Genomic DNA, 27911 nt, shown 5'->3' on the forward strand with positions numbered 1-27911 from the left:
ATAGCACCCATTGGTGAAGTCATCTTAGGTAGATAGTACCCATTGGTGAATTCATCTTAAGTGGAGAGCACCCACTGGTAAATCCATCTTAGGTGGATAGCATCCGTTGATGAAGTCAACCATTACCTACCAACCATTTCCCAAGACCCTATTATCTTTTGCAAAATTCCTTTATAGTTTTTATTTTGCCACAGTTTATAGCGTAAACATGAAGTCGGCTTTTGATTGGCCAGTTGAAACACGTCAACACATCAGCTCCTCATTCGCTGATCAATCGCGTGACGCAGGCGTGAATGTACGTGAGCATAAAAACTGTGAAGGATCTTCGCAAAAGACTGTAAGTACGTAGTCAAACCTCAAGTTAATCCAAATTAGGGTAGCAATCTTCCTTTACATGACATACAAATTGAATCGCGTGTGAGTGTGATAATACTCCGTGTGCAATAAGACCAAACTGGTGCATCATCATCATTATTGTTCATTTGCAGTCAAAACTTATTATCAATATACGTGCAACAGCCACTTTGTGTTATTTTTGTATCATCTACCCAGGTGCTTTGGGACATGATGCTTGGGAAGTTTTTTCTTGACACACAATAATTCATTAGCCGTTTAATATTCTTTCTCCATGTCTCTCTTGTTTTTATCCTTCAAAGTAGGGTAAGTGAAAAAAGATAAAGCTATAAAATAAACTGACATAGTTCTACAGCTTTGCATTTACCAGCGTGCAGCATCATGATACACCACCTGCAAGTTCATCAACTTCAAATTCCAGGAAGTATGGAAATGAATTCAGGACTGCAAGCACAACGTTCATCATGTTTGTGGCTTTTAAAAAGAGAGGTGGGAGGGTACTGGGTCATCTGGATGTATGGCTGAGAGGTGCTCTATTTTCAGATCTAAAGTTTTAAATGGCCAAATAGTGGTTTAGAATAAATTTATCAAAGTGTCTCGAAAAATCTAGAAAATTGTAGTAATTTTTCATTATTTAGCAAAACAATGTAATTATGGAGACAGACGATAGTTTTGGCAAATCCATGCCACGCATCCACACAAAATCAAAATCAAATCAAGCCTCCCCCTTTCCACCTTGCCTTTCATCCAGAATTATTTAATAGCAGTCATTATGAAAATATACATTTCTTATAAAATGAGGATTGTTTAAACCAGGTCAGGTTATTGATGGCACAACATTTTATTTGACCTTAATATGGCAGTGAATTTAATTTGATAGCCCTTTTGACTTCACACAGAAAGCTTTATCTACATGCTTTCATCTTTCATTTGCCATCAACACAACACTTATTCAATAATAAGATGAAAACAATATATTATTTACAAAAATACCTAACAAGACCTACTACTTCACATGCGGTCATCTTAGGTAGATAGCACTCATTGCTGGAGTCATCTTAGGTATCTAGCACCCATTCATGAAGTCATCTTAGGTAGATAGCACCCATTGATAATGAAGTCATCTTAGGTTGACTGCAGTCATTTTAGGTAGCTATCACACATTGATGAAGTCATCTTAGATAGACATCATTGATATTGAAGTCACCTTAGGTATATTGGCATCATCTTAGGTATATAGATAGCAGCCATTGATAAAGTAATCTTTGATATATCACACCATTGATGTTATCTTGGGTAGATATCACCCAATGATGAAGTCGGGTAGATAGCAGCCATTGGTGAATTCATCTCAGGTAGATAGCAGCCATTGGTGAAGTCATCTTAGGTAGATAGCAGCCATTGGTGAATTCATCTTAGGTAGATAGCAGCCATTGGTGAAGTCATCTAAGTAGATAGCACCCATTGAGATCATGTTAGGTAGATAGCTGTCATTAATGAAGTTATCTTAGGTAGATAGCACCCATTGATGAAGTCATCTTAGGTAGATAGCTGTCACTGATGGAGTCATCTTAGCAGCCATTGATGAAGTCACCTTAGGTAGACAGCACCCATTGGTGAAGTCATCTTAGGTAGATAGCTGTCACTGATGGAGTCATCTTAGCAGCCATTGATGAAGTCATCTTAGGTAGATAGCACCCATTGGTGAAGTCATCTTAGGTAGATAGCTGTCACTGATGGAGTCATCTTAGCAGCCATTGATGAAGTCACCTTAGGTAGATAGCACCCATTGGTGAAGTCATCTTAGGTAGATAGCTGTCACTGATGGAGTCATCTTAGCAGCCATTGATGAAGTCATCTTAGGTAGATAGCACTCATTGATGAAGTCAGCTTAGGTAGATAGCACCCATTGGTGAAGTCATCTTAGGTAGACAGCTGTTACTGATGGAGTCATCTTAGCAGCCATTGATGAAGTCACCTTAGGTAGATAGCACCCATTGGTGAAGTCATCTTAGGTAGATAGCTGTCACTGATGGAGTCATCTTAGCAGCCATTGATGAAGTCATCTTAGGTAGATAGCACTCATTGATGAAGTCAGCTTAGGTAGATAGCACCCATTGGTGAAGTCATCTTAGGTAGACAGCTGTTACTGATGGAGTCATCTTAGCAGCCATTGATGAAGTCACCTTAGGTAGATAGCACCCATTGGCGAAGTCATCTTAGGTAGATAGCTGTCACTGATGGAATCATCTTAGCAGCCATTGATGAAGTCACCTTAGGTAGATAGCACCCATTGGTGAAGTCATCTTAGGTAGATAGCTGTCACTGATGGAGTCATCTTAGTAGCCATTGATGAAGTCATCTTAGGTAGATAGCACTCATTGATGAAGTCAGCTTAGGTAGATAGCACCCATTGGTGAAGTCATCTTAGGTAGACAGCTGTTACTGATGGAGTCATCTTAGCAGCCATTGATGAAGTAATCTTAGGTATATAGCACCCATTGGTGAAGTCATCTTAGGTAGATAGCTGTCACTGATGGAGTCATCTTAGCAGCCATTGATGAAGTCACCTTAGGTAGATAGCACCCATTGGTGAAGTCATCTTAGGTAGACAGCTGTCACTGATGGAGTCATCTTAGCATCCATTGATGAAGTCATCTTAGGTAGATAGCACCCATTGGTGAAGTCATCTTAGGTAGATAGCTGTCACTGATGGAGTCATCTTAGCAGCCATTGATGAAGTCACCTTAGGTAGATAGCACCCATTGGTGAAGTCATCTTAGGTAGATAGCTGTCACTGATGGAGTCATCTTAGCAGCCATTGATGAAGTCATCTTAGGTAGATAGCACCCATTGGTGAAGTCATCTTAGGTAGATAGCTGTCACTGATGGAGTCATCTTAGCAGCCATTGATGAAGTCATCTTAGGTAGATAGCACTCATTGATGAAGTCACCTTAGGTAGATAGCACCCATTGGTGAAGTCATCTTAGGTAGACAGCTGTCACTGATGGAGTCATCTTAGCAGCCACTGATGAAGTCACCTTAGGTAGATAGCACCCATTGATGAAGTCATCTTAGGTAGACAGCTGTCACTGATGGAGTCATCTTAGCAGCCATTGATGAAGTCACCTTAGGTAGATAGCACCCATTGATGAAGTCATCTTAGGTAGATAGCACCCATTGATGAAGTCATGGGTAGATAGCTGTCACTGATGCAGTCATCTTAGCAGCCATTGATGAAGTCATCTTAGGTAGATAGCACCCATTGATGAAGTTATCTTAGGTAGATAGCTGTCACTGATGGAGTCATCTTAGCAGCCATTGATGAAGTCACCTTAGGTAGATAGAACCCATTGATGAAGTCACCTTAGGTAGATAGCACCCATTGATGAAGTCATCTTAGGTAGATAGCACCCATTGATGAAGTCATGGGTAGATAGCTGTCACTGATGCAGTCATCTTAGCAGCCATTGATGAAGTCATCTTAGGTAGATAGCACCCATTGATGAAGTCATCTTAGGTAGATAGCTGTCACTGATGGAGTCATCTTAGCAGCCATTGATGAAGTCACCTTAGGTAGACAGCACCCATTGGTGAAGTCATCTTAGGTAGATAGCTGTCACTGATGGAGTCATCTTAGCAGCCATTGATGAAGTCATCTTAGGTAGATAGCACCCATTGGTGAAGTCATCTTAGGTAGATAGCTGTCACTGATGGAGTCATCTTAGCAGCCATTGATGAAGTCACCTTAGGTAGATAGCACCCATTGGTGAAGTCATCTTAGGTAGATAGCTGTCACTGATGGAGTCATCTTAGCAGCCATTGATGAAGTCATCTTAGGTAGATAGCACTCATTGATGAAGTCAGCTTAGGTAGATAGCACCCATTGGTGAAGTCATCTTAGGTAGATAGCACCCATTGATGAAGTCATCTTAGGTAGATAGCTGTCACTGATGGAGTCATCTTAGCAGCCATTGATGAAGTCACCTTAGGTAGACAGCACCCATTGGTGAAGTCATCTTAGGTAGATAGCTGTCACTGATGGAGTCATCTTAGCAGCCATTGATGAAGTCATCTTAGGTAGATAGCACCCATTGGTGAAGTCATCTTAGGTAGATAGCTGTCACTGATGGAGTCATCTTAGCAGCCATTGATGAAGTCACCTTAGGTAGATAGCACCCATTGGTGAAGTCATCTTAGGTAGATAGCTGTCACTGATGGAGTCATCTTAGCAGCCATTGATGAAGTCATCTTAGGTAGATAGCACTCATTGATGAAGTCAGCTTAGGTAGATAGCACCCATTGGTGAAGTCATCTTAGGTAGACAGCTGTTACTGATGGTGTCATCTTAGCAGCCATTGATGAAGTCACCTTAGGTAGATAGCACCCATTGGCGAAGTCATCTTAGGTAGATAGCTGTCACTGATGGAATCATCTTAGCAGCCATTGATGTCACCTTAGGTAGATAGCACCCATTGGTGAAGTCATCTTAGGTAGATAGCTGTCACTGATGGAGTCATCTTAGCAGCCATTGATGAAGTCATCTTAGGTAGATAGCACTCATTGATGAAGTCAGCTTAGGTAGATAGCACCCATTGGTGAAGTCATCTTAGGTAGATAGCTGTCACTGATGGAGTCATCTTAGCAGCCATTGATGAAGTCACCTTAAGTAGATAGTACCCATTGGTGAAGTCATCTTAGGTAGACAGCTGTCACTGATGGAGTCATCTTAGCATCCATTGATGAAGTCATCTTAGGTAGATAGCTGTCACTGATGGAGTCATCTTAGCAGCCATTGATGAAGTCACCTTAGGTAGATAGCACCCATTGGTGAAGTCATCTTAGGTAGATAGCTGTCACTGATGGAGTCATCTTAGCAGCCATTGATGAAGTCACCTTAGGTAGATAGCACCCATTGGTGAAGTCATCTTAGGTAGATAGCTGTCACTGATGGAGTCATCTTAGCAGCCATTGATGAAGTCATCTTAGGTAGATAGCACCCATTGGTGAAGTCATCTTAGGTAGATAGCTGTCACTGATGGAGTCATCTTAGCAGCCATTGATGAAGTCATCTTAGGTAGATAGCACTCATTGATGAAGTCACCTTAGGTAGATAGCACCCATTGGGTCACCCGTTCAGTTGCCAGACACGGACTAAAATAAGTCTGGCAAACTAATGATTACGAAAACTACAAACAAATATCCAAATACTAGATCGAAGGTAGCTGGGCAGACGTCTTCTTCTGACTCTATGACGGGCCAGTGGGAACCTGGCACACCATCACAGACTGTTGGTCCCGATATGTCTCGTCTACCTACCTTCAAACCACTTGTAGTATCCACCTACAATGTGCGTACACTACACCAACAAGGAAAAACCCATCAACTATTTACGGGTTGTAGCGATGCAGGCGTCGACATTGTCGGTGTGCAAGAACACCGTCTTATTACATCATCCCCCACTGACGAGTTATGGTCAGACGACAAGAACTGGGTACTTATTTACAGTTCTGCCACAGACCAGAGGCAGGGAGGTGTTGGACTTCTAATGTCAAGGCACATCCATAGGTGTCTTCAGAGCGTGCAGACCATCAATCAAAGAATACTAACAGCTTCATTTAATGGGAACCCCCAGCTTACGGTTACAATTATTTATGCCCCAACTGAATCAGCAACCTCAGGAGAAAAGGACAGTTTCTATAATCCACTAGAAGACCATCTTGAAAAGGTGAAGAGGCACAACATCCACCTCGTCATTGGTGATTTCAATGCCAGAATTGGCCAAGATAGCCATGTATCTCATCCAGCTGTTGTTGGTCCTCATTGTTTTTACGACACAACAAATGACAATGGAGAGAGACTAGTGAATTTATGCCAGGAATTCAAGCTCCGTCCTTCACAACCAAGATTTCCCCAACCCAAAAGTCGTCTCTGGACATGGATGCACCCAACGGACTCGAAACACCAACTGGACCACATCCTTGTCAACAGCAAGTGGGTTAATTCCCTGCGCAATTGCAGAGCTTATAACTCTGTAGAGCTGGATTCAGACCATCGAATACTCAGCATACGACTGCACACCAGTCTCCGAACCACCAAAGGTAAACCTTGTAAGAGGCCTAAGTATAACTGGAAGAAGCTGCTTCATGCTCCTACTAAGAACCGTTTCCAGATTGAACTTTCAAACAGATTCCAGGTCCTCCAGTGTGATGACAACGACCAGTCACCAATTTCTGAGAGGTATGAAATGTTTGAGAAAGTAGTCGAAGAAGTCGCGGAAGAGGTTGTTGGAAAATGTAGCCCTTGTGGAATGCCAAGCTGGGTGACAGACAAGACCCTCAAGTTAAGATCAGAAAGAGATGCAGCCAAGAAGAGATATCTACTTGTTAGAACTCACCATGCCAGAGAAGTGTGGAGAAAGCTCAACACCCAGCTCAATGAGTCGTATAGGGCTGATGAACTTGCCTCTATACACAGACAGATGGAAGACCTGCAAGTAGCAAATGAAAATGGCAATTACAACACCACATGGAAAATAATCCATGACATCTCGGGGAAGAAGAAGAGATCAAATCCCAAAGTGAAGAAGAGAGATGGGACAATCCCCTCAAGCGACAAAGAACTACTTGCTGAGTGGAAGGACTACTTCTGTGCCTTGCTGAACAATGACAATGGACCACCAACATCTGATCTCCCACCTCCCGCCGTCCAGGACTTGCCTATTTGTGCTGATCCCCTACCCTGGAAGAGACAAGAAAGGCCATTCAAGCAATGAAAACAAACAAAGCTGCTGGACTGGACTGTGCGATTACCGCTGAGGCACTCCAGGGTGGTGGTGAAGCTATGGTAGACATCATCCATAAATTCTGCGTAGAAGTTTTTACAAAGCTTACGCCACCAGAACAGTGGATTACCAATGTTATTGTTCCCCTTCCAAAGAAAGGAGACCTCAGCCTCATGAACAACTATAGAGGAATCACACTGATGTCAGTTGCAGCTAAGGTGTACAATAGGATCCTACTGAATAGAATTAGGGACCATGTTGATCCTGTAATAAGAAGTAACCAGGCCGGATTTAGACCAGGCAGAAGCTGTGCACAGCAAACGCATATCCTCAGTAGAATCATGGAGGCTTTCCATAGTTACCAACTTCCACTAACTATAACATTCATTGACTTCAAGAAAGCCTTTGATTCAATCAACAGGAAGATGATGTTCTCTGTTTTGCGGCACTATGGTATCCCTGAGAGCATCGTAAAGGCAATACGTGTACTGTATACTAATTCGCAAAGTGCCGTATTGGTAGATGGCAACATCTCGGATCCCTTCCTTGTGACTACTGGAGTATTGCAGGGGGATGTTCTGGCCCCATTCCTATTCATTGTTCTAATCGACTATTTGATGACGATGGCTACCGAGGGGAATAACAGCGGTGTTGAAACACACCCGCGTCGCTCCAGGCGTTATCCTGCCAAGGTTTTGAACGACTTGGATTTCGCTGATGATATTGCCTTGCTTGAATCTTCCATCCAGCGGGCACAGGCACAGCTGACCAGAACAGCGGCTGCAGCAGAAAGCCTAGGTCTCATCATCAGTGTTCCCAAAACTGAGTACATGACCATCAACTGCAATCCTCAGCCACCACTCCAAGTATCACGGAGAACCCATCAAGTATGTCACTGATTTTAAATATCTTGGTTCCATGATGGGCTCTAGCACCAGTGACCTCTCCCGACGGAAGGCGCTTGCTTGGTATGCATTTTGGAAACTGGAGCATCTGTGGAGAAGTCCAACAATCACTGTTGCAACAAAAGTCAAGCTGTTTAACACCACTTGTGTTACAGTATTGCTCTATGGCTGTGAGTCCTGGGTGATATCTACTGATATGGAAAATAAGATCAACGCTTTTGGTACATCATGTTACAGAATAATGCTGAACATCAAGCGCACCGACCATGTTAGTAATGAAAGGGTCTATACCATCACCAACACTGTGCCTCTTATCAACTCTGTCAGATCACGACACCTACGATTCCTGGGACATATCCTGAGGATGCAGGAAGATGATCCATGCAGAAGATATGCTCTCTACACCCCATTACATGGTAAAAGAAGACCTGGAAGGCAAAGAACATCCTACTTGTCTTATGTGCAAAAACTGTTGGGGATTTGACAACTTTTTACTGCCAGATGCCATTGCCACTTTGGCTTCAGATCGTAGTACATGGAGAAACTTTGTAGTCGCCTGCTTCGCAGCAGAATGAAATGAAATGAAAAAAATGAAACCCATTGGTGAAGTCATCTTAGGTAGACAGCTGTCACTGATGGAGTCATCTTAGCAGCCACTGATGAAGTCACCTTAGGTAGATAGCACCCATTGATGAAGTCATCTTAGGTAGACAGCTGTCACTGATGGAGTCATCTTAGCAGCCATTGATGAAGTCACCTTAGGTAGATAGCACCCATTGATGAAGTCACCTTAGGTAGATAGCACCCATTGATGAAGTCATCTTAGGTAGATAGCACCCATTGATGAAGTCATGGGTAGATAGCTGTCACTGATGCAGTCATCTTAGCAGCCATTGATGAAGTCATCTTAGGTAGATAGCACCCATTGATGAAGTTATCTTAGGTAGATAGCTGTCACTGATGGAGTCATCTTAGCAGCCATTGATGAAGTCACCTTAGGTAGATAGCACCCATTGATGAAGTCACCTTGGGTAGATAGCACCCATTGATGAAGTCATCTTAGGTAGATAGCACCCATTGATGAAGTCATGGGTAGATAGCTGTCACTGATGCAGTCATCTTAGCAGCCATTGATGAAGTCATCTTAGGTAGATAGCACCCATTGATGAAGTCATCTTAGGTAGACAGCTGTCACTGATACAGTCATCTTAGCAGCCATTGATGAAATCATCTTAGGTAGATAGCACCCACTGACGGAAGTCCGATGTATGATACAGCCAAATTGTGAAATGAGAATTTAATTGACCAATCCTTTTGTGGATTTGCTTGATAGTCTGTTTGTGGAAAACAACAAGATTTATATTATGAGGGAAAATTACCAGACTTGAAACTACTTTAAGTATCGAATAGACTATCAGATAAGAGTCAATATAATAGCTAACTTGTCATGCACAAAACACCTCCACATCTAACTGATTTAGGGAACTTAATCCTAGATTTGTCAAAAATTGCAAGCAATTTGACAACTTTAAACCCCTTATTAAAGTGAAAATGTCAATCTTGAATTGTCAATATTTATTTTTAGATCATTTTCCTGGTATCTGTTCAAATGTCACAAACAATAACAAGTATCTAGCCCTTAGGCACCTTCCCCACAAAACAATGACGTTTCGGGGGCAATATCCTATGATAGCCTTAAATTAGTAACAAGTTATCAATGGATTCACATTCAGTTTTAAATGAATTGGAGAAAGATGTTGTTCTTGTAATCACATAATGCATACACCACCTGTAAACCTGCTTCCCGTGTTAAAAATAGCACTCCGACTCATGAGTTAAAACAACAAGTGCTGCAATGCACAAAAGTACTCATTTCATAGTAACTGCTTTTTCAGAATGAAATACATTTCAAATTGCCAACGAAATACACTTTGTTTAGTTACATCAATTCAAACCATGAGTTTATATATCAAACATCGTAATTTGCTACATCGAAATACTTTGATGAGGTGTTGTGAAAGCCAATAGCAAAATCAAGTTGTTTTCCAGTACCTACGTTACCTTAACCTCGCCAGTGAACATCTTGCCTAGAGGAGATGGATCATTTCATGTGTCAAAATTAAACAACAAGCCTCAAGTCATACTTGAGATATTTTCTCTCTTTTAATATTAGGAATGTATTTAAAATGACAGCAAACAAGGTGAAAATCATATGTATCAATCCATGATGCAAAATAAAGGGGCAGATATGGTTGTGAATTTTCTCATGTTTTTATTTTTTCCACTTTTTATCTTTCAAATGTTTGGATCATTTTTATCAAAGTTACAGCGCTTTGTCAAGAGTCCTGTCAATTGGGTGTAAAAAAAGTTATTTCTATCTTTTTATTTTAAAAAAATGATAATTGTGGAAATTAGCAGAAATCCAAATTTCAGTGCGTTAGAGATGAACAAAGTGAACAATAGTTTTTAAAAAAACTTGGACCACTTTGGCCCTCATGGTGAAAAAATGGTACAAAAAATGTTGAAGTACTTAGAGCTTTTGGCCAAGAATTTATTATTTTGGCTTAAAATGGACGGAAAACCTTCCTGACAATTATTACTAATATCATTTCATCATTAATAGAAAATTAAAATTGGATGGAAATCATACGCTATGGCTTTTCATCGATTCCGAGATGTGGTCAAAAAACGTGCATTGAATTTTTTCAATGTTTTGCTATATTTTGTGCAACATGAAAATATGGGACTCTCAGCACATTTCAACCAGTTAATAATGAGTAAACATATTACATGGAAAAATCATCAACAAATGACTCATTGGGCTATTCCAGTTGAAATACATACACCCCTATGTGTCCTTAACTCTACCACATGGAGGGTTCAGATTTGAAAAGGAGTCACTCATTCAGGTAACCTCATTTGAAATTCACAGTCCCTGTGTGGCAGATAAAGGTCATGTCTTCCATAAGGCTGTATGGATTTCAACTGGAATAGCCCTTTTTGCTTGATCGTGTCACATTTCTGTAATTTTTTCCATGGGTTTTCAACCTGTTAAAGGAGGATTTCGTGATCCTAGCATCCTCTTTTTATGACTGAAAAAAGCTTATTTCCAAAATTTCAGTTGATTCCGATTTTGCGTTTGCGAGTTATGCATGATTATGTGTATTACACTGCTCCATAGACAATGTGTTGTAATTTTGTTCTGGTGCACCATAACGAAATTCAAATTTGGCGATATTTTTGCTAAACGAATTAATCTGCAAGAAATATTTGGTACATAAACATTATATAGCCAGAGGTATCCAGTGGTGTAAAAATCTCAACTTTTTTGGGAAAAGTGGGGGATGAGGCTGTGGATCATGAAATGCCCCTTTAAGAGAATGAGTCAGGAATCCTAGAACTGAATTGGTGCAAATAGAACATGAATGCAGTTGCAAGTAAAGTGAATGGGCTATTCCAGTTGAAATCCATACACCCTATGGAAGACATCACCCACACAAGGGGTGTATATTTCAAATGGAGTCACCCATTCAGGTAACCCATTTGAAACTACCTGTGTGGTATATTAAGGTCATGTCTTCTGTAGGGGTTGTATGGATTTCAATTAGAATGGCCCGATGTCAAGGTTGTGGCAATTGTGGAAACTACAATATATATTTTGTTGTTTGTATGTAGGTATATATATTACACACCTCATGTATTTTCCAAAAAATTTAATCACAATAAATGAGCCAATAAATGTCACAAATAGCAATAACGTATCATGCTGTACAAATTTTATTTGATATTATTGTCATGACTACAAATGGCATACCTGCTAAAGCTGCCCTACAATATATTGTTGGTTACATATACAGAAAAGAGAATAACACACAGTGTTATAATCTATATGCAATTATATTGAGAAAGGGAGTAAATACCAGAATTAACACCAATACTGTTTGTATCAAACCCCTTCCCTTTTTTATTTTCCCCACACATCAGCCACCCTTTTTACCGGGAATGTAAGATGTAAGATACAGAACACTTCAATTTGGTCTCAAGTATTGATTTTAAGAGCATGGTGATTCTTGAAATGGTTCTTGGGATGACTTTCTCCAGAGGAGAACCTGCTTCAGAACCACTCTCAACTTGATCAAAATCAAATTAATAAGAAAATACAATTAGCATAGAGGAGCTATTGCAAACCCAGCTTCCCTTGCATACACCATTATGTACAAGTAGGTTTGTTAAATTGAACCCAAATTTATTCCAAAACATAAACTAAGTATGTTCATGTGCCAATGGAACCTTATCTTATAGAGTATTTGTACAAGTGTAATCCTACTACATTTTGAAAATATTGGATTCTGAACGATTTAGGCTCAGTTACAAGAAATGCAGGTATGCTATACATTTATTAAATGTACTGTACTGTACAATCCATTAGCCAATTGTGGGACACTGCAATCTAAGGTAACTAGGCCAGTTCTAGTCAAGCCTACGATGACGTCAACTAATTCTTAAATTTCAATATCAAATCACATGTATCAGATTAAGCCGCATTTGTTTGGTAAAGAAAATTGCATACATTTACAAAATTAAGCAACTACATGTAGATTTTCAGAACCTGATTTTTTCCTGTATGAAATATATCCATATTTCTTTTCCAAAAAGCATCCCTTTTCCAAAAAGTATCTGTTTTTCTATCTCAACTACATAATAAGATGCATAAGGTTATAAAAATTGTACAAAAGATTAAATACAATCCTGTGTTATAAAATGACTGCCGTATTTGGCATGGTACTACGTGATTATAGGTCTCCTCCTACTGGATGTTCTTGTGCCCCCGGTATTAAGCAGTTTCTTCCTCCCAGATGACCGTGCTCCTTTCTTAGGAGACCCAGAAGATGGTGTGGAGACCGCTGGATCTTGGTTCTCTTGGTCATTCTCTTGGTCATCTGAAAAATATAAAATGAAGAAGACATTTGATAAATGTTGTTGACACAAAGAGCTCACTATCTTGGTCATCTGGAAAACTACAAAGTGCAAGGAACAAAATTTATCAGAAATGTTGCAGCTACAGGTTAGAGATTATCTGTATAGTAGGGATTAAGGTTGACAAAACATCATAGAAATGTTGGCAAGTATTGCACTTTTTGATTTCTGTTAAGAAAGAAATGCTCTTTTCAATCAAATTCTGTTCTCATAATAGAAGGCCCATATCTTGCTTATAATTTGTTTCATTTCTCGTTAACTTATGCATGGAAGATGAAAATTTTGAACCACTCCGTGACTCAGTCTTGATGCACATCTAGCATTGTCTGTTGATTCAAGTCTAGCATTGTCTATGAGTGTGTCCATGAAGCATTAACAATATCAGCGACTGACTGCACAAAGGAGTAGTACTAATCAACCTAATGGCATTATTGTATCTAGTCATTTTTCCAATAATGCCATAAGCATGATGATTGCATTATAACATTACCTCAAAGCACAATAAATTGTCAAACCCTCTTATTTAGCATCAAATCAAGCAGCCAACGGCTAATACCGATATCCCAATTTCCCAGGTGGCTAAGGTAGGACAATTATGGGCTTGTAGATAATAATAATGATTTAAAGGGATTCACAGCACCCAACGTGAAAAGCCTCTGGGTGGTTTACAAGAGCAACAAATGCATATTTTTCTTACACAAAAGTAAAGAAAGAAGAAACGACAATATCTTCAACATCTGTAAAACAACTCAATATTACGGCACATATAGATTTTTTTCAAATGTTACTAAGGGTGAAATTACTAGCCCTTGGCAGCAAATTTGATAAGTATGTTAAAATATATTTGCAGTGTTTTTGATAAAAACAGGGATTTGAGTAGGGAAATTAGGTTAAAATAACCTTCAGCATACTTAGGAAAACAAAAACAGTGAGGAATACACCTTTTTCCCTTTTAAAGCTACTTGAATTTCATATGGGCAACATTTTCCAAAAATAAGTTTGATATAATTTCTTAAAACTTTCAGAGGTGCCACTCTGTACTTGTTTCCCTACACAGCTTTTAAGTTCTATTAAAGGGGCATTTTGTGATTCATAGCCTCACCCTCACTTTTCGCGAAAAAAGTTAGGATTTTTATACCACCGGAAACCTCTTCCTACATAATCTTTCTGTGCAAAAAAAATCTTGCAGATTCATTTTATTTATGTTAACTGAATGAAATTACAGCATAGTGGCCTATGGAGCAATATAATATTACATAATCATGCATATCTCACGAACACAAAATCAGAATCAACTGAAATTTTGAGAATAAACTTTTCAAATTCTACATGGTCAGTTCCATTAACTGCCCATGCCCCTACATGTATAAGCGCCCACCCAGTGATTTTACAATAAGCAAACTGATATTATTAACTGCCCATCTGGATCATGGTCTGAAACATATGGCGCACTGATGATGATAATGGATGAATATTTTGGGCCACTTTTTATGTATGCAATTATGTAAACAATGTAAAAAATAAGCGCCCATCCAAAATGACTTTATTAAGCACCCTGGGTGGTTAATGAAACAAATAAGGTAATTATTTTTTGCATATTGTTGAAGACATAAAGAAATTGAAGAAATAGAGAAATACATTGTTGTTTAAATTTAAAAAATGGTTCTTGTGTGTTAGTGGATGCCAAGATAAAAACAACAATTCAAAACTGTTGATTTTGTTATAAAATATTTGTGTGGGCAGAAAATGTTGGTACATGTTTGTGGCAAACATAATTGAAAGTGTTCAATAACATCCACGCTTTCTAAAAGTAAATATTAATGTTAGGTAAGGAGAAACAATTATTTGTCAATGTTAGAGTGGGTAATGCTCGAAGAAAACAAATTTAATTTGGCTTTATTAATGTTGATATTAATAGTATGGAGGAGAAAATGTTGTAAACTGTTCTCCCTCATATTGGTGGAAGACAATAAAACTTATTTAAACTGTTCAACAATATATCTATATGTGTGGGAGAAGACACTCAAACATTCCCCCTTAATGTTGTTATAAAGGTGGTGGAATGAGAAACTTATTTAATACATCTCAAGACCACTAAACCAATACTGGACTTGTTTGTACTCATTTTGATGCATTTTTCAAGATGATTTCAAATATGATCATGAAAATGTACAATTCTGACATTTTTTAATTTTTAAAGAAATGGAGCTCAGACAAACTGGCATTATAATAAAGGAGAGAAAAAATCAGAACCGTTCGGATTCGAACCAGCGTGCACTAACGATTACATGTCGTTGGCTCACCACCGCACGCCATAACAGCTCATGGCGGATCAGCCGGCGAATTGAACATGTAATGATGACACAGCAGATAGGCCGCCCTCTCTAATTATAATTTTTTAATTTTAAATTATTTTTGGAAATTTGTCTGTACACGACACCCACATGGAGAGAATTAAACAACTCATATTTTATGTGTTTAGGCGAGCTGGAGTGCCTGAGTTAGCAGTGGTTGTGCTTAAATATTTAAAAAAATAAAGCCCACACTCACTGTAGGAAAGGTATGAGTTCAACCCATGAGATTTTTAAGGCTGATTGTAATGGGTTTTATTTTTGCCCAAGGGTATGATTTTTCCTGGGAGGGGGGAAATAATCTGTTGGCCTATTATTTGTCATAACTCAGTAACTGCAACACAAATGGAAATATAAATGTATACCAGTAGTTTCCTTGACTCATTTCAAATTAGATCAATCTAATTACTATGCAGAAATAAACTACATTTAAGCAAAGTTACCAAAATATGGCCTGAAGGCACCGACCCACTTTTAAAGTAATTTTAAGTTAACTTTGTATTTACAGAATTTAAACATTACAAAACAGACAAAATTACTCAAGAATAATGTTTGTCTCTTGATTTGCATAATTGTCAAGACCATCATGATAAAATCTACATTGAGAATAATGTCTTCACATGAGCACAAACATGCCTACTTCTGATTCATTTTATAATAATGAGATACACCTTGAAGTTTGAAAACCATAAAGTTTGAAGTTATTTACTGATATAAGTCTGCAATAAGCATTATGGCTGACTTTTTAAGTAGCAATAACAACACTAATATATTTGTAAACTGACGTAAGCTTGTATGTTACATTCGGCCATGATATTAGCTCCGTCAATCATGAAAATTCATTCATTCCTTATTTCATAGACAGTACAAACAAAAACAGTTTACATTAACTTTTACAAATATAAGGAGAATATCAATGACCACTAGCTGCATTCATAATGTTAATTAAGCTCGTATATTACATTCGGGCATGATATTAGCTCTATCAGTATCAGTCATGAAAATTCATTCATTCATTTTAAAATTTCATAGACAGTACAAACAATTCATTCATTAATTTCATAGACAGTACAAACAAAAACAGTTTATATTAATTCTTACAGATGCATTCATAATGCTTATCAAGATGCAGCTTGAAGAGTATTTCATGCCATCCCATAATGCATTGCACACATTCTGAATACAGACTACATCTTGTTCTTATTTCTAATACTTTGACAAGTTTGCTTTAATACACATGCGAAACATTTGCTTTACCATGACCATGTCCATGATCATGTAAAATTAAAAGCCTGTGGTGCTAATTAGACATAGTGTAGTGGTCTTCTCACTCACTTCTCACCCCTGTGGTCCGGGTTCAATTCCCAGAATTGCCACATGTGAGTTTGGTAGCCCGCACCTTAAAGGCTTTAAATTCAAGGACTTTCAAGGTCCAAAAGCATGATTTTCAAGGACTTGCCACAACACAAAAATCATGATGTGGCTCTCCATGCGGCACATATTAAAGAAAGTGACAGCTCCTCTCTACTCCCCACATTTGGCCAACATTATACTTTAGGCAAAATTACTATTTTCATGGACTTTCAAGGACCATGTGCAAATTTCCAGGACTTTCAAGGCCTTGAAAAGGTGTTTCAAATTCAAGGACTTTCAAGGACCGTGGGAACCCTGGGTAGATGATCCATGCTCTTCCATGTTTTTCCATGATCCATATTTTTCTCAGGGCACCCGATTTTCCTCCTGCTTCTAAGATCAAACCTCTTCCCATATCCCTGTCCCATCATATTCTGTTGGCATCCCTTTAATTTAGTAGTCTCAGCTCGTGAGCACTACATGTATTGGGCTTTGACTGGCTTTGGCCTGAATGTTATAAATAGATATAAATAAATAAAGAATATCAAGTTCTGTTATTGCACACCATGCTTTTAGTCCTTAATCTTTCACAACTTATTTAAAATTAAACAAGGCCTACTTTTGATCAGTGTTACTTCAGAGCAAGAACTCCCATCTGGAATTATGTTTCACTAAGGAAAGCTATGAATGTTACTGTTTGAGATTTGTTAAAGGCATTTAGTTACCAGCTACAAATGATTTGAATGCAACTAGATGTTAAAATTACAATGTATATTTCAAATAGCATATCATATTTTGCATGATGGGAGGAGTAGGGGGTATTCAAATCTATGCCAACAGACGTATTGACTAGATACTCCCACACTGTTGTACTCCTACCAATGTTAATATCACCAAGTGTTTGCATACAAAACAATCATATCTTATTACGTTAGCGGTTTGAGTTGTAAGAAAACAACCAGGTAACATTAGGTACATCCACACAGAGGGAGCAATGTGGTTCTCAAGCAAAAACTTGGGGAATTCTGCTGTGTGAACTGTCTTGTGGATTCCAGACCCAAATTTATCCTCAAGAAATATAACCCCATGCAAACTACCAGCCTAATTATCGGCATCTGAGAACTATTGTGATTGGTTACAAAGAGATATATATCATGTATTGAGCCAATCAGAGATATGGTAAGAATAGTCAGTATAGCTGAAGAGGGTTACTATGAGATCTAAAAGCTCTATTTTGATTGGTTATTCAGATGATTAGATCATGCAATCATAGATCCAGGGTCTATGATGCAATGAACCAATTAGAAGCACTGTAATAAAGACAATAGTGCCCATGGGGTCAAGTGTTCACAATTTTCATGAGTGATCCTTAGGTGGTCCTCAAGTGCTAGTCTGCTACCACCATGTGAGAGACACATTTGCGATCCTCGAGTGTTGAGCTTACAGTAAGCTTTCGGTTGTAATTCCAGAGTTGATGTCATCAGGAACTGCGAAGCACTTGGAGATTGACTTGGGAATTGCAATTCTCGATCAAATCCTCAAGAATTTGATGACTGTCTGAACACAACAAGATCCCTACCTAACAAGAATGACTTGACAATCTACATTTAATGTAAAAAACAGTCATATTATTTCAGAATTAATGGGGAATGAATTGACTGAAGTAGAGAATAATAATGTTTAACAAAGAATATCTTATGTAATATGAAATGCAATTTGACAACCTTTATATAAAGTTTAAGGACAGACTGGGTGTCACTGTTATAAACCCTAGCTAGAAATATTTCAACATTTCATTTTAAAGAAACTGCCTTGTTTCAACATCAACTTCTGCTTAATATGCTCCTGGACTTTTACAGAACCCACTGAACATTTTCAGTATTGACACTTTCTGTATGAGAATCTTCAATGTGTGCTTTGAATTGTAAAAGGATCTCTTGATCAATGTTCACAAGAAGAATTATTCTCCAATAATGCAACCTTGCTATAGTTTTACACTTGTATTACAATGTAAAAACCATTTTGCCATCAGTTGATGTTCTAATTTTCTGAATCTTTTTCACTTCAATGTTGTTTTTCTGCATGATTTGAGTTTTTACATTGCATGGTATTTGATAGCTTACATAATTTCATCCCAAATTTTTTTGCTATAGTTTCCTGATATGACTTGACTACAAATAATGCAGATGTTCCTGGATGTGTTGTCTTGCATTTATAATAAGCTTGGTGTGAATTGCCTCTACAAGTACAATTTGATTAGCTTCGTAATCAGCGGGCCTTATAACATCACAGATTAATTTCAATATATTTTATTTGGAGAATTGTCATGTGACATCTCGCCATAAGTATTACAAATTATTAATTGAAGTCCTGTACTTTGTCTACTTTCTTCTAACATGCAAAATATAGACCAGACAGGTCAACTATATCACCCTTAACGTGGGTCTACTTTTTCGGCATAGTGATAAAAGCCTAATAATTCCCGCCGATTAAGAGCTGATCAAAGTATATATGTCTTTAGTTAGAAATATTGGAATATTGAGTTATAATGTGATAACATAGATGTCTAGTGCTACAAATACATTTCTTTGTACTGCCAAAACAAAATTACCATGGTAACACACTGATCAATCACTCAATGGAACATTTTCATGGCAAACAACGTCATATTTCTATGTAACAAATTACCAAGAGAATTGATGAAAGGTACTCCAAAACATCAACATCCAGGAATAAATGGATTTAATGGATTGAAAGAAATAATAAATTTGATGACAAAGATATCTCATGTAATGCAATTTGATCACATCTAAGTGAACAAACAAAAAGATCAACAAAACCAAACTAAAAAAAATTTTTTTTTTAAAGCTGAGGCTTGGTTGGTTGTACAATATTAAAGGTACGCCACACACTAGCTGCACTTTATTGGGCTACTCCGTGTGAAATCCATACCCCCTATGGAAGACAAAAGCGTAATCTTTCACAAAGGGTGTGTAGTCTTAGGGGGCGTGTGTTCAAATCGAATAACCCATTCCTTGTATAGCGCACCCATTAAACTAAAGTGATACAAACCAAGCACCTACAGGCAAAGTCCTATAATCACCCATTAATGAGGACCAATCGTTTCATGAAGTGTGAGAGACACATACCACATAATTTTACAGTTTTTCGCTTAAACGCAAAGACACATAACACTCACAAAAATGTATAGCATGAAATGTATATCTGATTTGTTACACATTGTTGATCAGCTCTCATGAACATGTGAGAATTCCCAGGAACAGGAAATTTGCCTGTTGTTAAGTGGTGGTCTGTATCTCGATCTTTAGTTTATGGATGCACCAATCTCAAAATAATGATTGGTTGTAAAATGAGCGAATGTTCTTAGTCATCCAATAGTTTCAAACAGAGTTTTGGAATTAATCTAATACTGGAACTTACTTTTTTTGCAACTTTTGCTTTGTTGCGTCTGGAACCACCAGACTTCATCAGGCAACTCACAGACCCGCTGGGCTGGTCACGTGATATCCTAGACGTCTATCACATGACCATGGTGACCAGCCAAGCGGGTCAGTTGCCTGATGAGTTGCCTGATGAAGTCTGGTGCAGTGGTTCCAAACACAACGTAGCAAAAGTTGTTAATAAAGTAAGTTCCAGTATTAGATTAATTCTAAAACAATGATTGGTTGTCGAACAGAAGTAGCATACTACATTGTGCAAGTGTTCTAAAGCTGATCCCCCCTCTCTCTCTCTCTCTCTCTCTCCGAGTCATCATCTGTAACAAAAGTGGGTCAAAGAACATTTTAAAACTGTATCTAGGAATATTACCCCTCCCTCCCCAGTAAAACTAGTAGTTTCATTCCTAAGCTTTAACATCTTGGTTTGTACACAGCATGGTACAAAGATATGGCTCTGGTAAAAGGCTTTCATCAAAATGAATTGACAAAGTAATGCATAACTTCAGTCATGTTGTGGGTGTATAAAGCACCTACAGATATAGGCCTAATGGATTGATGCATGGACCTAAAGAAACAAAGCATACACACAAAATCTCATTTCTCAGAACATGAAGTGATGTATTGAATTAGTTTTGCCAAGAGCAAATAAAACAGAAAGTCTCCTAGATTAAACAAAGTTCTGATTTTTGAGACAGAATTGCAAAACTTCTTTCCTGTTGATCTTTTCCAGTTTTTTTTTTTTTTTTGCATTGCTTTAGCCCTTTTTTATTTTCCCTATTTATTTCCCTTAAAACTTTAACAATTAGATCTTCTTTAATTCTGACTGGATTTCTAAAGCTTAGATGTGATCAGTTTGTAATAGGCAAGAATTATTTGGTTTAGTTACTGCGCACATCAATATAAGTCCCCAACTCACACCCATGTAAATTCACAAAAGCATATATCTTTTTCACTATCTGTAAATGCAATTTGCACAGTGCACATAGGTCCTGTGCCCAGCTGTGTGTATGCCATTCTTTATCAATCTACAATTTTATGAGTCCAGCTTCTTGCAAGCTGATCATAATTTAGAAAGAAATAACAAACCTAGAATGGCATTGGTGTGTGTACATAATGCAATGTGATTAAACTTTTACTAAAATGGCAGGGAAAATACACTCAAACTATAATCAAAGTTGCATTGATTTAACCAGAATAGACCGATGGAATGAAATAACAAGCAACCAAGCTAGACAATTGTATCTTTTTATGTAATTTATAATCATGCTTCTAAAAATACCAAGAGCGGGAGGAAAATATTTGTTCACTTATAACATAATTTTCATATTCAGTCATATGAATGTTTCTATGGATTCTTCCAGAATGAATGGATACAGGAGGAAATAATAATATGCACCCATAGTATTAACTCTCTCTGGGTGTCGACTGCAGACAACATGTTTCAATTTTTTAAATTTCAGAATTGTAATAATCAGCATCAATAATACATTAAAGTGAATACAAACAAGCCTAGTATTGGTTCAGTGGTTCTTAAGATAGCTCTTAATATTTTGAGAAAATATCTTAAAACTTGGAATTTTTATGTTGATGTTGAAGTCTATGGTCAGCATGATGAACATTAAGTTTTATGCAATTTCATTACAAGAAAATACCGGAAAGGCAATTGCTACATGCTCGCTTTTGTAAAAGCTGAAGGTTAAGTATAATTACTTTTATCATTTGCAATAACATGATGGATCATGGATTGTTGTTATTGAGTTAATGGAGTAAAAGGACCTAATAAATGAACAGAATACAAAGCATGCAAAATATACTTGCTTGTAAAATTGGAAGTCAATTATACCTTTTAATGGATTTCTGATGACTGTCCAAGAAGATAACAAAAGACTTGTCTATAAATGAATTACAGTAAGTAATATAATGTAAGGACCTGGAACATTAACTCATATGTGATTACAGCTATATTAACTCTCTTCACGCGGGTGTCGACTGCAGACGACAAAAAAAATTCAAAATTCAAAAACTTCAGAAATGTAAATTTTTATGGCCATATTTGGAATCAGCATGAAAAATACATTAAAATGAGTACAAACAAGCCTAGTATTGGTTCAGTAGTTTTTAGATAGCTCTTGATATTTTGAGAAAATATTTCAAAACTTTGAAGCGAAGGACTAGCACGCAGAGCATTAAACTGAGTTTCAGCAAAGGATGTCACCTTTGACGTCACACTGGATACATTTATTTACTGGCAGACAGTAATGAAATAAATAAGTCTATGAACAACCTGGGTTTACCATGGATCAAATGGGGCACAAGTTATAGAAAATATCCAAAATGAACATCCTGACTGAAACAGCTAACATCATTATTCACTAACATGTGTATCATGCCATGTTATTTTAGTGATTGGGTTTTAAAAGGGCATTTCGTGATCCACAGCCTCATCCCCCACTTTTCTCAAAAAAAGTTGAGATTTTTATATCACTGGAAACCTCTGGCTACATAATGTTTATGTACAAAATATTTCATGAGATTAATTAGTTTAGCAAAGATATTGTGAAATTTGAATTTCGTTCTGGTGCACCAGAACGAAATTACAACGTATTGTCTATGGAGCAGTGTAATACACATAATCATGCATAACTCGCATAAGCGCAATATCGGAATCAACTGAAATTTTGGGAATATGCTTTTTTCGTGGATATGTACTGAAAAATTTCATAAAAGAGAATGCTAGGATCACGAAATACTCCTGTAAGAAAGCAAAATATTTCCAATACCGTGTAATAGTTTTCTAAAAAATTTACTCAAACACTCATGATTTCCATTTTGTAGACAAATTTAATTTGGACTCATTTTGCCAATATTGTCATATCTCAATAACACAAGATGCCAATTTCAACAACTGTTCAGCATATATGTCCCTAGACAATACAGTTTTCAAATATGTAACACTTCTGATTAATAAGTATAAATAAACATGAGCAAATAGGTCTATGATGGGTTGCATTTTTATTAGGACTCCCTGTATATAAATTCTTACAAAAACAAATACCGTAAAACCTCATCTACAAGCATATAGAGTGTTTTTGTTGAAAGCTCAATTAATGCAGACGCCATCCATTGACAAATTATAATTTTATGGAGTTTGTGCAAATAAATTACAGATACAAACATAAACAAACAAGTACTATTTGCAAAGACCAATCTATTGCATTGGCACATTTGCGGCTGTGTCACATTAATTTATCTTTCATCAAAAACACTCTAAATGCTTGTAGACGAGGTTTTACGGTATTATATGTGTTATATCAACCTTTATTCAAGAATGCAAAATACAAAATATAAGCAATGCAAGAATACAAGGAGGAACAAAAACCCAAGACAAAATCTGGACAGATGCCCAAATTAATGCAGGGTGACATATTAAACATTAGCAAAAATACACAAGAATATACAATCAAGCAGAATACACCAGGAATACCAAGCAGGACTGAAAGAACCCAACAAAATGGCAGGGCGGCGGGTGCGATCACAAACTGATGTGGGGCTGATCTTCGAGCCCCAGGCGGCTCCTGCCTAGCATTCCAGATCGTGTAACTAGACAGGAGGGCCATTTTGCTGAGTTCTTTCATGAATTTCTTGGACGGTTTGGCTCTGCCTACAAAAAAAAAGAAATTGTGTTTAAAAAAATACACATGGGTGGAGGAAAAATATTCTTTTCTGTACTGAATTGCCAAAAGAAACCCTTGTTTTTTATGGTTGGTCAGGTTCACTACAGGGCAAAACAATGTTTCTACACAACCTAGGGCAGGTTGGTAGGAATCAGCAACAGATGGCACAGGCAACAAAACTTAACTGATAAAAGAACAATATAAACCTTGACAACAAAAGCGGGCTAGTAAGAGTTCAACTATTTTTATCTTCAAAATACTGTACCATGACTAATTTTACACAAAAAGCTTGTCTTTTCTTTCACAAGGGGACAATGGAAAAGGCCCTGTTTTTTATTATGGCTGGACAGACTTTTCAAGTACTGGTAGTCTTTTTTTTCTTTTTAGGCTAAAATTAAAATGACCCTAAAATATCATTGAAAACTTCATAAATCTTTTGCAAGCACTTTGTAAAAAAAATTGGCAAGCGCTCAGTCAAAATCAATCAATTTTGGCCAAACAACAGCAGATTTTACATAATTTCAGCAAAGTTTAAATAAATAATCTCCCTCTCATCGCCTAATAGCACATGTGACCACTCATATTCATGATAACAATGGTGGACTTTGCAGGAAAAATTAAATTTGAAATTTCTTTTTAAGTATTTTTTATGCATGATTTCATTTCATTCATATCTTGAAAAGCAGTTTGCCCATACATTTGATTTTTAAAGTCAGCTCAATTATTTTCACAAGAAAATTTTCTAACACCAGGGCTCGAACTTGTGTCCTCTTGCACTGCAGTCTGATGCCTTATAAACTGCGCTAACTTGACTGCCTACAGTCTCATGCCTTATAAATTGCTGTAACAGTTGTATCATGAAGAAATCAGTGCTTATCCTGATGAAAGTTGTCCAACAGTGAACAAATTAAAACCCTCAGTCTGTACCTTGTCCTAACCCTAGACCTACAAGTGGTATATATATGTATGGTATGTATACTAACTGACAAAATAGCTTTTCCATACCCAAAGAAAGTGATTTTGCCTTTAAGTCACAATTTCCTTTAAATCTGGCCTTTACAAAGGTTAAGAAACTTCACATTACCTTACAGTCAGTCTGCCACACACACCTCAACAAGTTAAATATTGTCTTAAAAATGCTATGAATAAAAGAAGACAAGTGTCTAGCAAATGGCAATGAACTTGTATTCATTGCACTTCCTCTTACACATGCCTTGTATAAAACTGTGATTTGCTTATTTGCATTTTTGTAGAGAGTAAAGCAACAAGGCAAAAAAGTGGATGATTTTTCCTGCATTTGCCAATTTTAAAGTAAAACCAGCAAAATGTAATGTTATGTAATCAGATCGCATAAGACAAATAGGGACTGACCGCTAGTCCTAAAGTTTACTTGTCCTAAGGTTTGCTACTCCATATAAATAAGGTTACCTAGTCTGAAAAAGGTTCACTTAGTCTGGAAAAAAATCGCTAGTCTGAAAGCCAGGGCTAGGTTTAGGGTTAGGGTACTATCCCCAGCGGACCTTTGGGCTAGAGGATGTAGACCCAATCCTAACAAACAGTAAATTATAGGATGATAAATTCCTCCATTTTCCTACAAAGTCTGCTGTAAGCAAAAATTACATAAGTTCAGACACCTCTTGCTCTCATAGATGATGAAAATTTGTAATAATCTAGCAGAACCTACATATTACCCAATCCAGGCTTTCTCAAAGCAGTGAAAGCAGGGCCCCGACACTCAGTTCAGAAGTATGTTACTGCGTGGAAGCGGCCATTGACCCTGTAATCGCGTATCCAGGAACTACCGGCCGCGTAGGCGCACTTGTATGCGCCCTATACGCGTTATTGATCGCAATGGACATCGCGTTGGACTTGTGCTGGCGACGCGTTCATTAGCACCCCAGCACCCCATTAGCACCCCATGGCTGCGCCCATACGTGTGTCAATTTGTGGTTCGGGGATCTTTTTTTCAGGCTCTCTAGCGTGCAAATTTGGCTGGTGCGATTTTACAGTCTACCGTGTGGTGAAAGCTCATGGGAGTATCATAGGCTATGGAAAATTGATTAACATACTTTCTTAACCTTTGAGAAACATTATTAAAATTGCAGGTCTGTAGGCCATCCACACACTTTACACAAATACTGCTCTCAGTTGAATTAATTAACACTTCAATCCCTGCTGAAGTAAACAATTTTGGACCCATGACAGTCAGCTTGGGCTTGTTTGAAAAGGAAATATATAAAATCCACCACATAGTACATGGTTGCAGCCATCATGGCAGTACCAAGGCCACCAAGTGATCAGGTGATGTTAATCATGTTATACTACTATACGCAACCATCAGGAACATTTCAAACAAATATCTAATAATAATTATTACACTTTGGCAGATTCTTGTATTTTTAGTGTTTTCAAGAACTAAAATTGTGAACACATTTACCAATGGCATGAAAGATTTATCGATAGAAACTCTTTCAATAAAACTATTCTTGTTCAATATCTGCTGGTTTAACACAACATCTTTGCGATAATTAGCTATTCACCCACATTTCTGCTGTATAATTAATGCCTAGATTTTTAATAGCCTTGATATAATATATTGCAATTTTGAAAAATTGCACTGCTAATAATATTTTAACCTGATATTTTTCCTTGCCCTATACTTGCATGTGTAATATAACCAGAGGTAATTGTTTATTTCTTTGTCATGCATTTTATTGTAATTTATTATTTTAAAATATTTGCTCAATTTGGCCTCTGCCCCTGGATCATAATGTGAAAACTGGACTAGAATTGAACAAGTATTGCTCAGATTCAATCTCAAATAATTCTTTCTTGAGATTATATGCCAAATAAGAAAACGTTTATTTTCGCCAAAAGATTATTCAATCAATTTGGCAGTCAGTCCTACACCTGAACATGGGCACTTAAATTCAATTCTAAGCTATTACGCAATAAAGGCGCCGCCAGTTGCGATATAATCGTGATGTATCATGGGAAAATTCGACATCAAGTCAGCATAATACGAATATTACCATGCTATTACATAGGAACACGTGACAATATTTTTTAGTTTGTCAAAATAAAGGTGTTACACGCGAATCGATACTCAATAATACTTAATAATGTGATTTGAAATGTGCACAATTAATTTTTTCTCTATCGATTTGCGTGTAATACCGTTATATTGACAAACTAAAAAATATTGTCACGTGTTCCTATGTAAAAGCATGGTAATATTCAGATTATGCGGACTTGATGTCGACCTTTTCCCATGATACATCACGATTTTCCCATGATACATCACGATTACATCGCAAATCCGCTGGCGGCGCCTTATTGCTAATAGCGAGAATTTGAAATGTAAATATTATCTCTAGCCATGTCCTCCTACTATGGGCTATTCAGTTTGAATTCATACACCCCCTATGGAAGACATGACCTTAATCTCCCATATGGGCAGTGTGAATTTCAAATGGAGGGAATATATGAATGGGTGACTACATTTGAAATCTACACTCCCTGTGTAGAAGATTAAGGTCATATCTTTCAAAGGGGGTGTAAGGATTTCAATTGGTATAGCCCAATATGATGCAAGAGATGCCCCCCATACTTCAAATTAAGAGGGTCATTGTTTTTTAACCGAGTCATTATGAACCTATGAAAATAACTGGCACACTTGAAAGGTTTTCAAATCCCATTTTATAAATTTCAAGGACTATTAAAAGGAATATTTTTGTTAGGAAATTATTGTATAATGCATGCATGGTTCACAGGGATAATTTTGCGAATACAGCATACCCTTTTGATTTCATAAATTATTGCTATTAAACTTCTAAATTGCCACATATATTTTCATGTTGCTTTTAATTTTCAACAAAAGCATGTAACGGGGTGATATGTTAATATTATCATTATTTGTTACGCTTGAGTGACCTAATACTATTCTTTATGGCGGCAGTTTTGATGAATAATTATTGCGGTGTGTGAGTTTCATCATTTGAAATGCCAGCAGAGATTGACTAGTAATAAAAGTACAGAGACAATTTGTCCTTAG

At 37.4% G+C, this 27911-nt stretch overlaps 2 protein-coding genes across 2 annotated transcripts in view; one reads left to right on the top strand and one right to left on the bottom strand.

Annotated features, from left to right (window-relative positions):
• The first annotated feature begins 5606 nt into the window (after nt 1–5606).
• Nucleotides 5607–7130, top strand: LOC140157632 (craniofacial development protein 2-like). The gene has a single exon (XM_072180871.1). The coding sequence runs from the start codon at nt 5607–5609 to the stop codon at nt 7128–7130; it is 1524 nt and encodes a 507-aa protein (XP_072036972.1).
• A 4675-nt stretch (nt 7131–11805) lies between these two features.
• LOC140156745 (condensin complex subunit 1-like) overlaps nt 11806–27911 on the bottom strand; it is an 89326-nt gene continuing 73220 nt past the window's right edge. The window contains 1 exon segment of the mRNA XM_072179693.1: nt 11806–12984. Coding sequence (XP_072035794.1) covers nt 12830–12984 — 155 coding nt within the window. The 3' untranslated portion in view covers nt 11806–12829.

The sequence above is a fragment of the Amphiura filiformis genome, chromosome 7 (assembly GCF_039555335.1).
Source record: "Amphiura filiformis chromosome 7, Afil_fr2py, whole genome shotgun sequence".
Lineage (NCBI taxonomy): Eukaryota > Metazoa > Echinodermata > Ophiuroidea > Amphilepidida > Amphiuridae > Amphiura > Amphiura filiformis.

What these genes read in the sequence shown, in the direction of transcription:
- LOC140157632 (XM_072180871.1), top strand. Translation starts at nt 5,607, where the DNA reads ATGACGGGCCAGTGGGAACCTGGCACACCATCACAGACTGTTGGTCCC.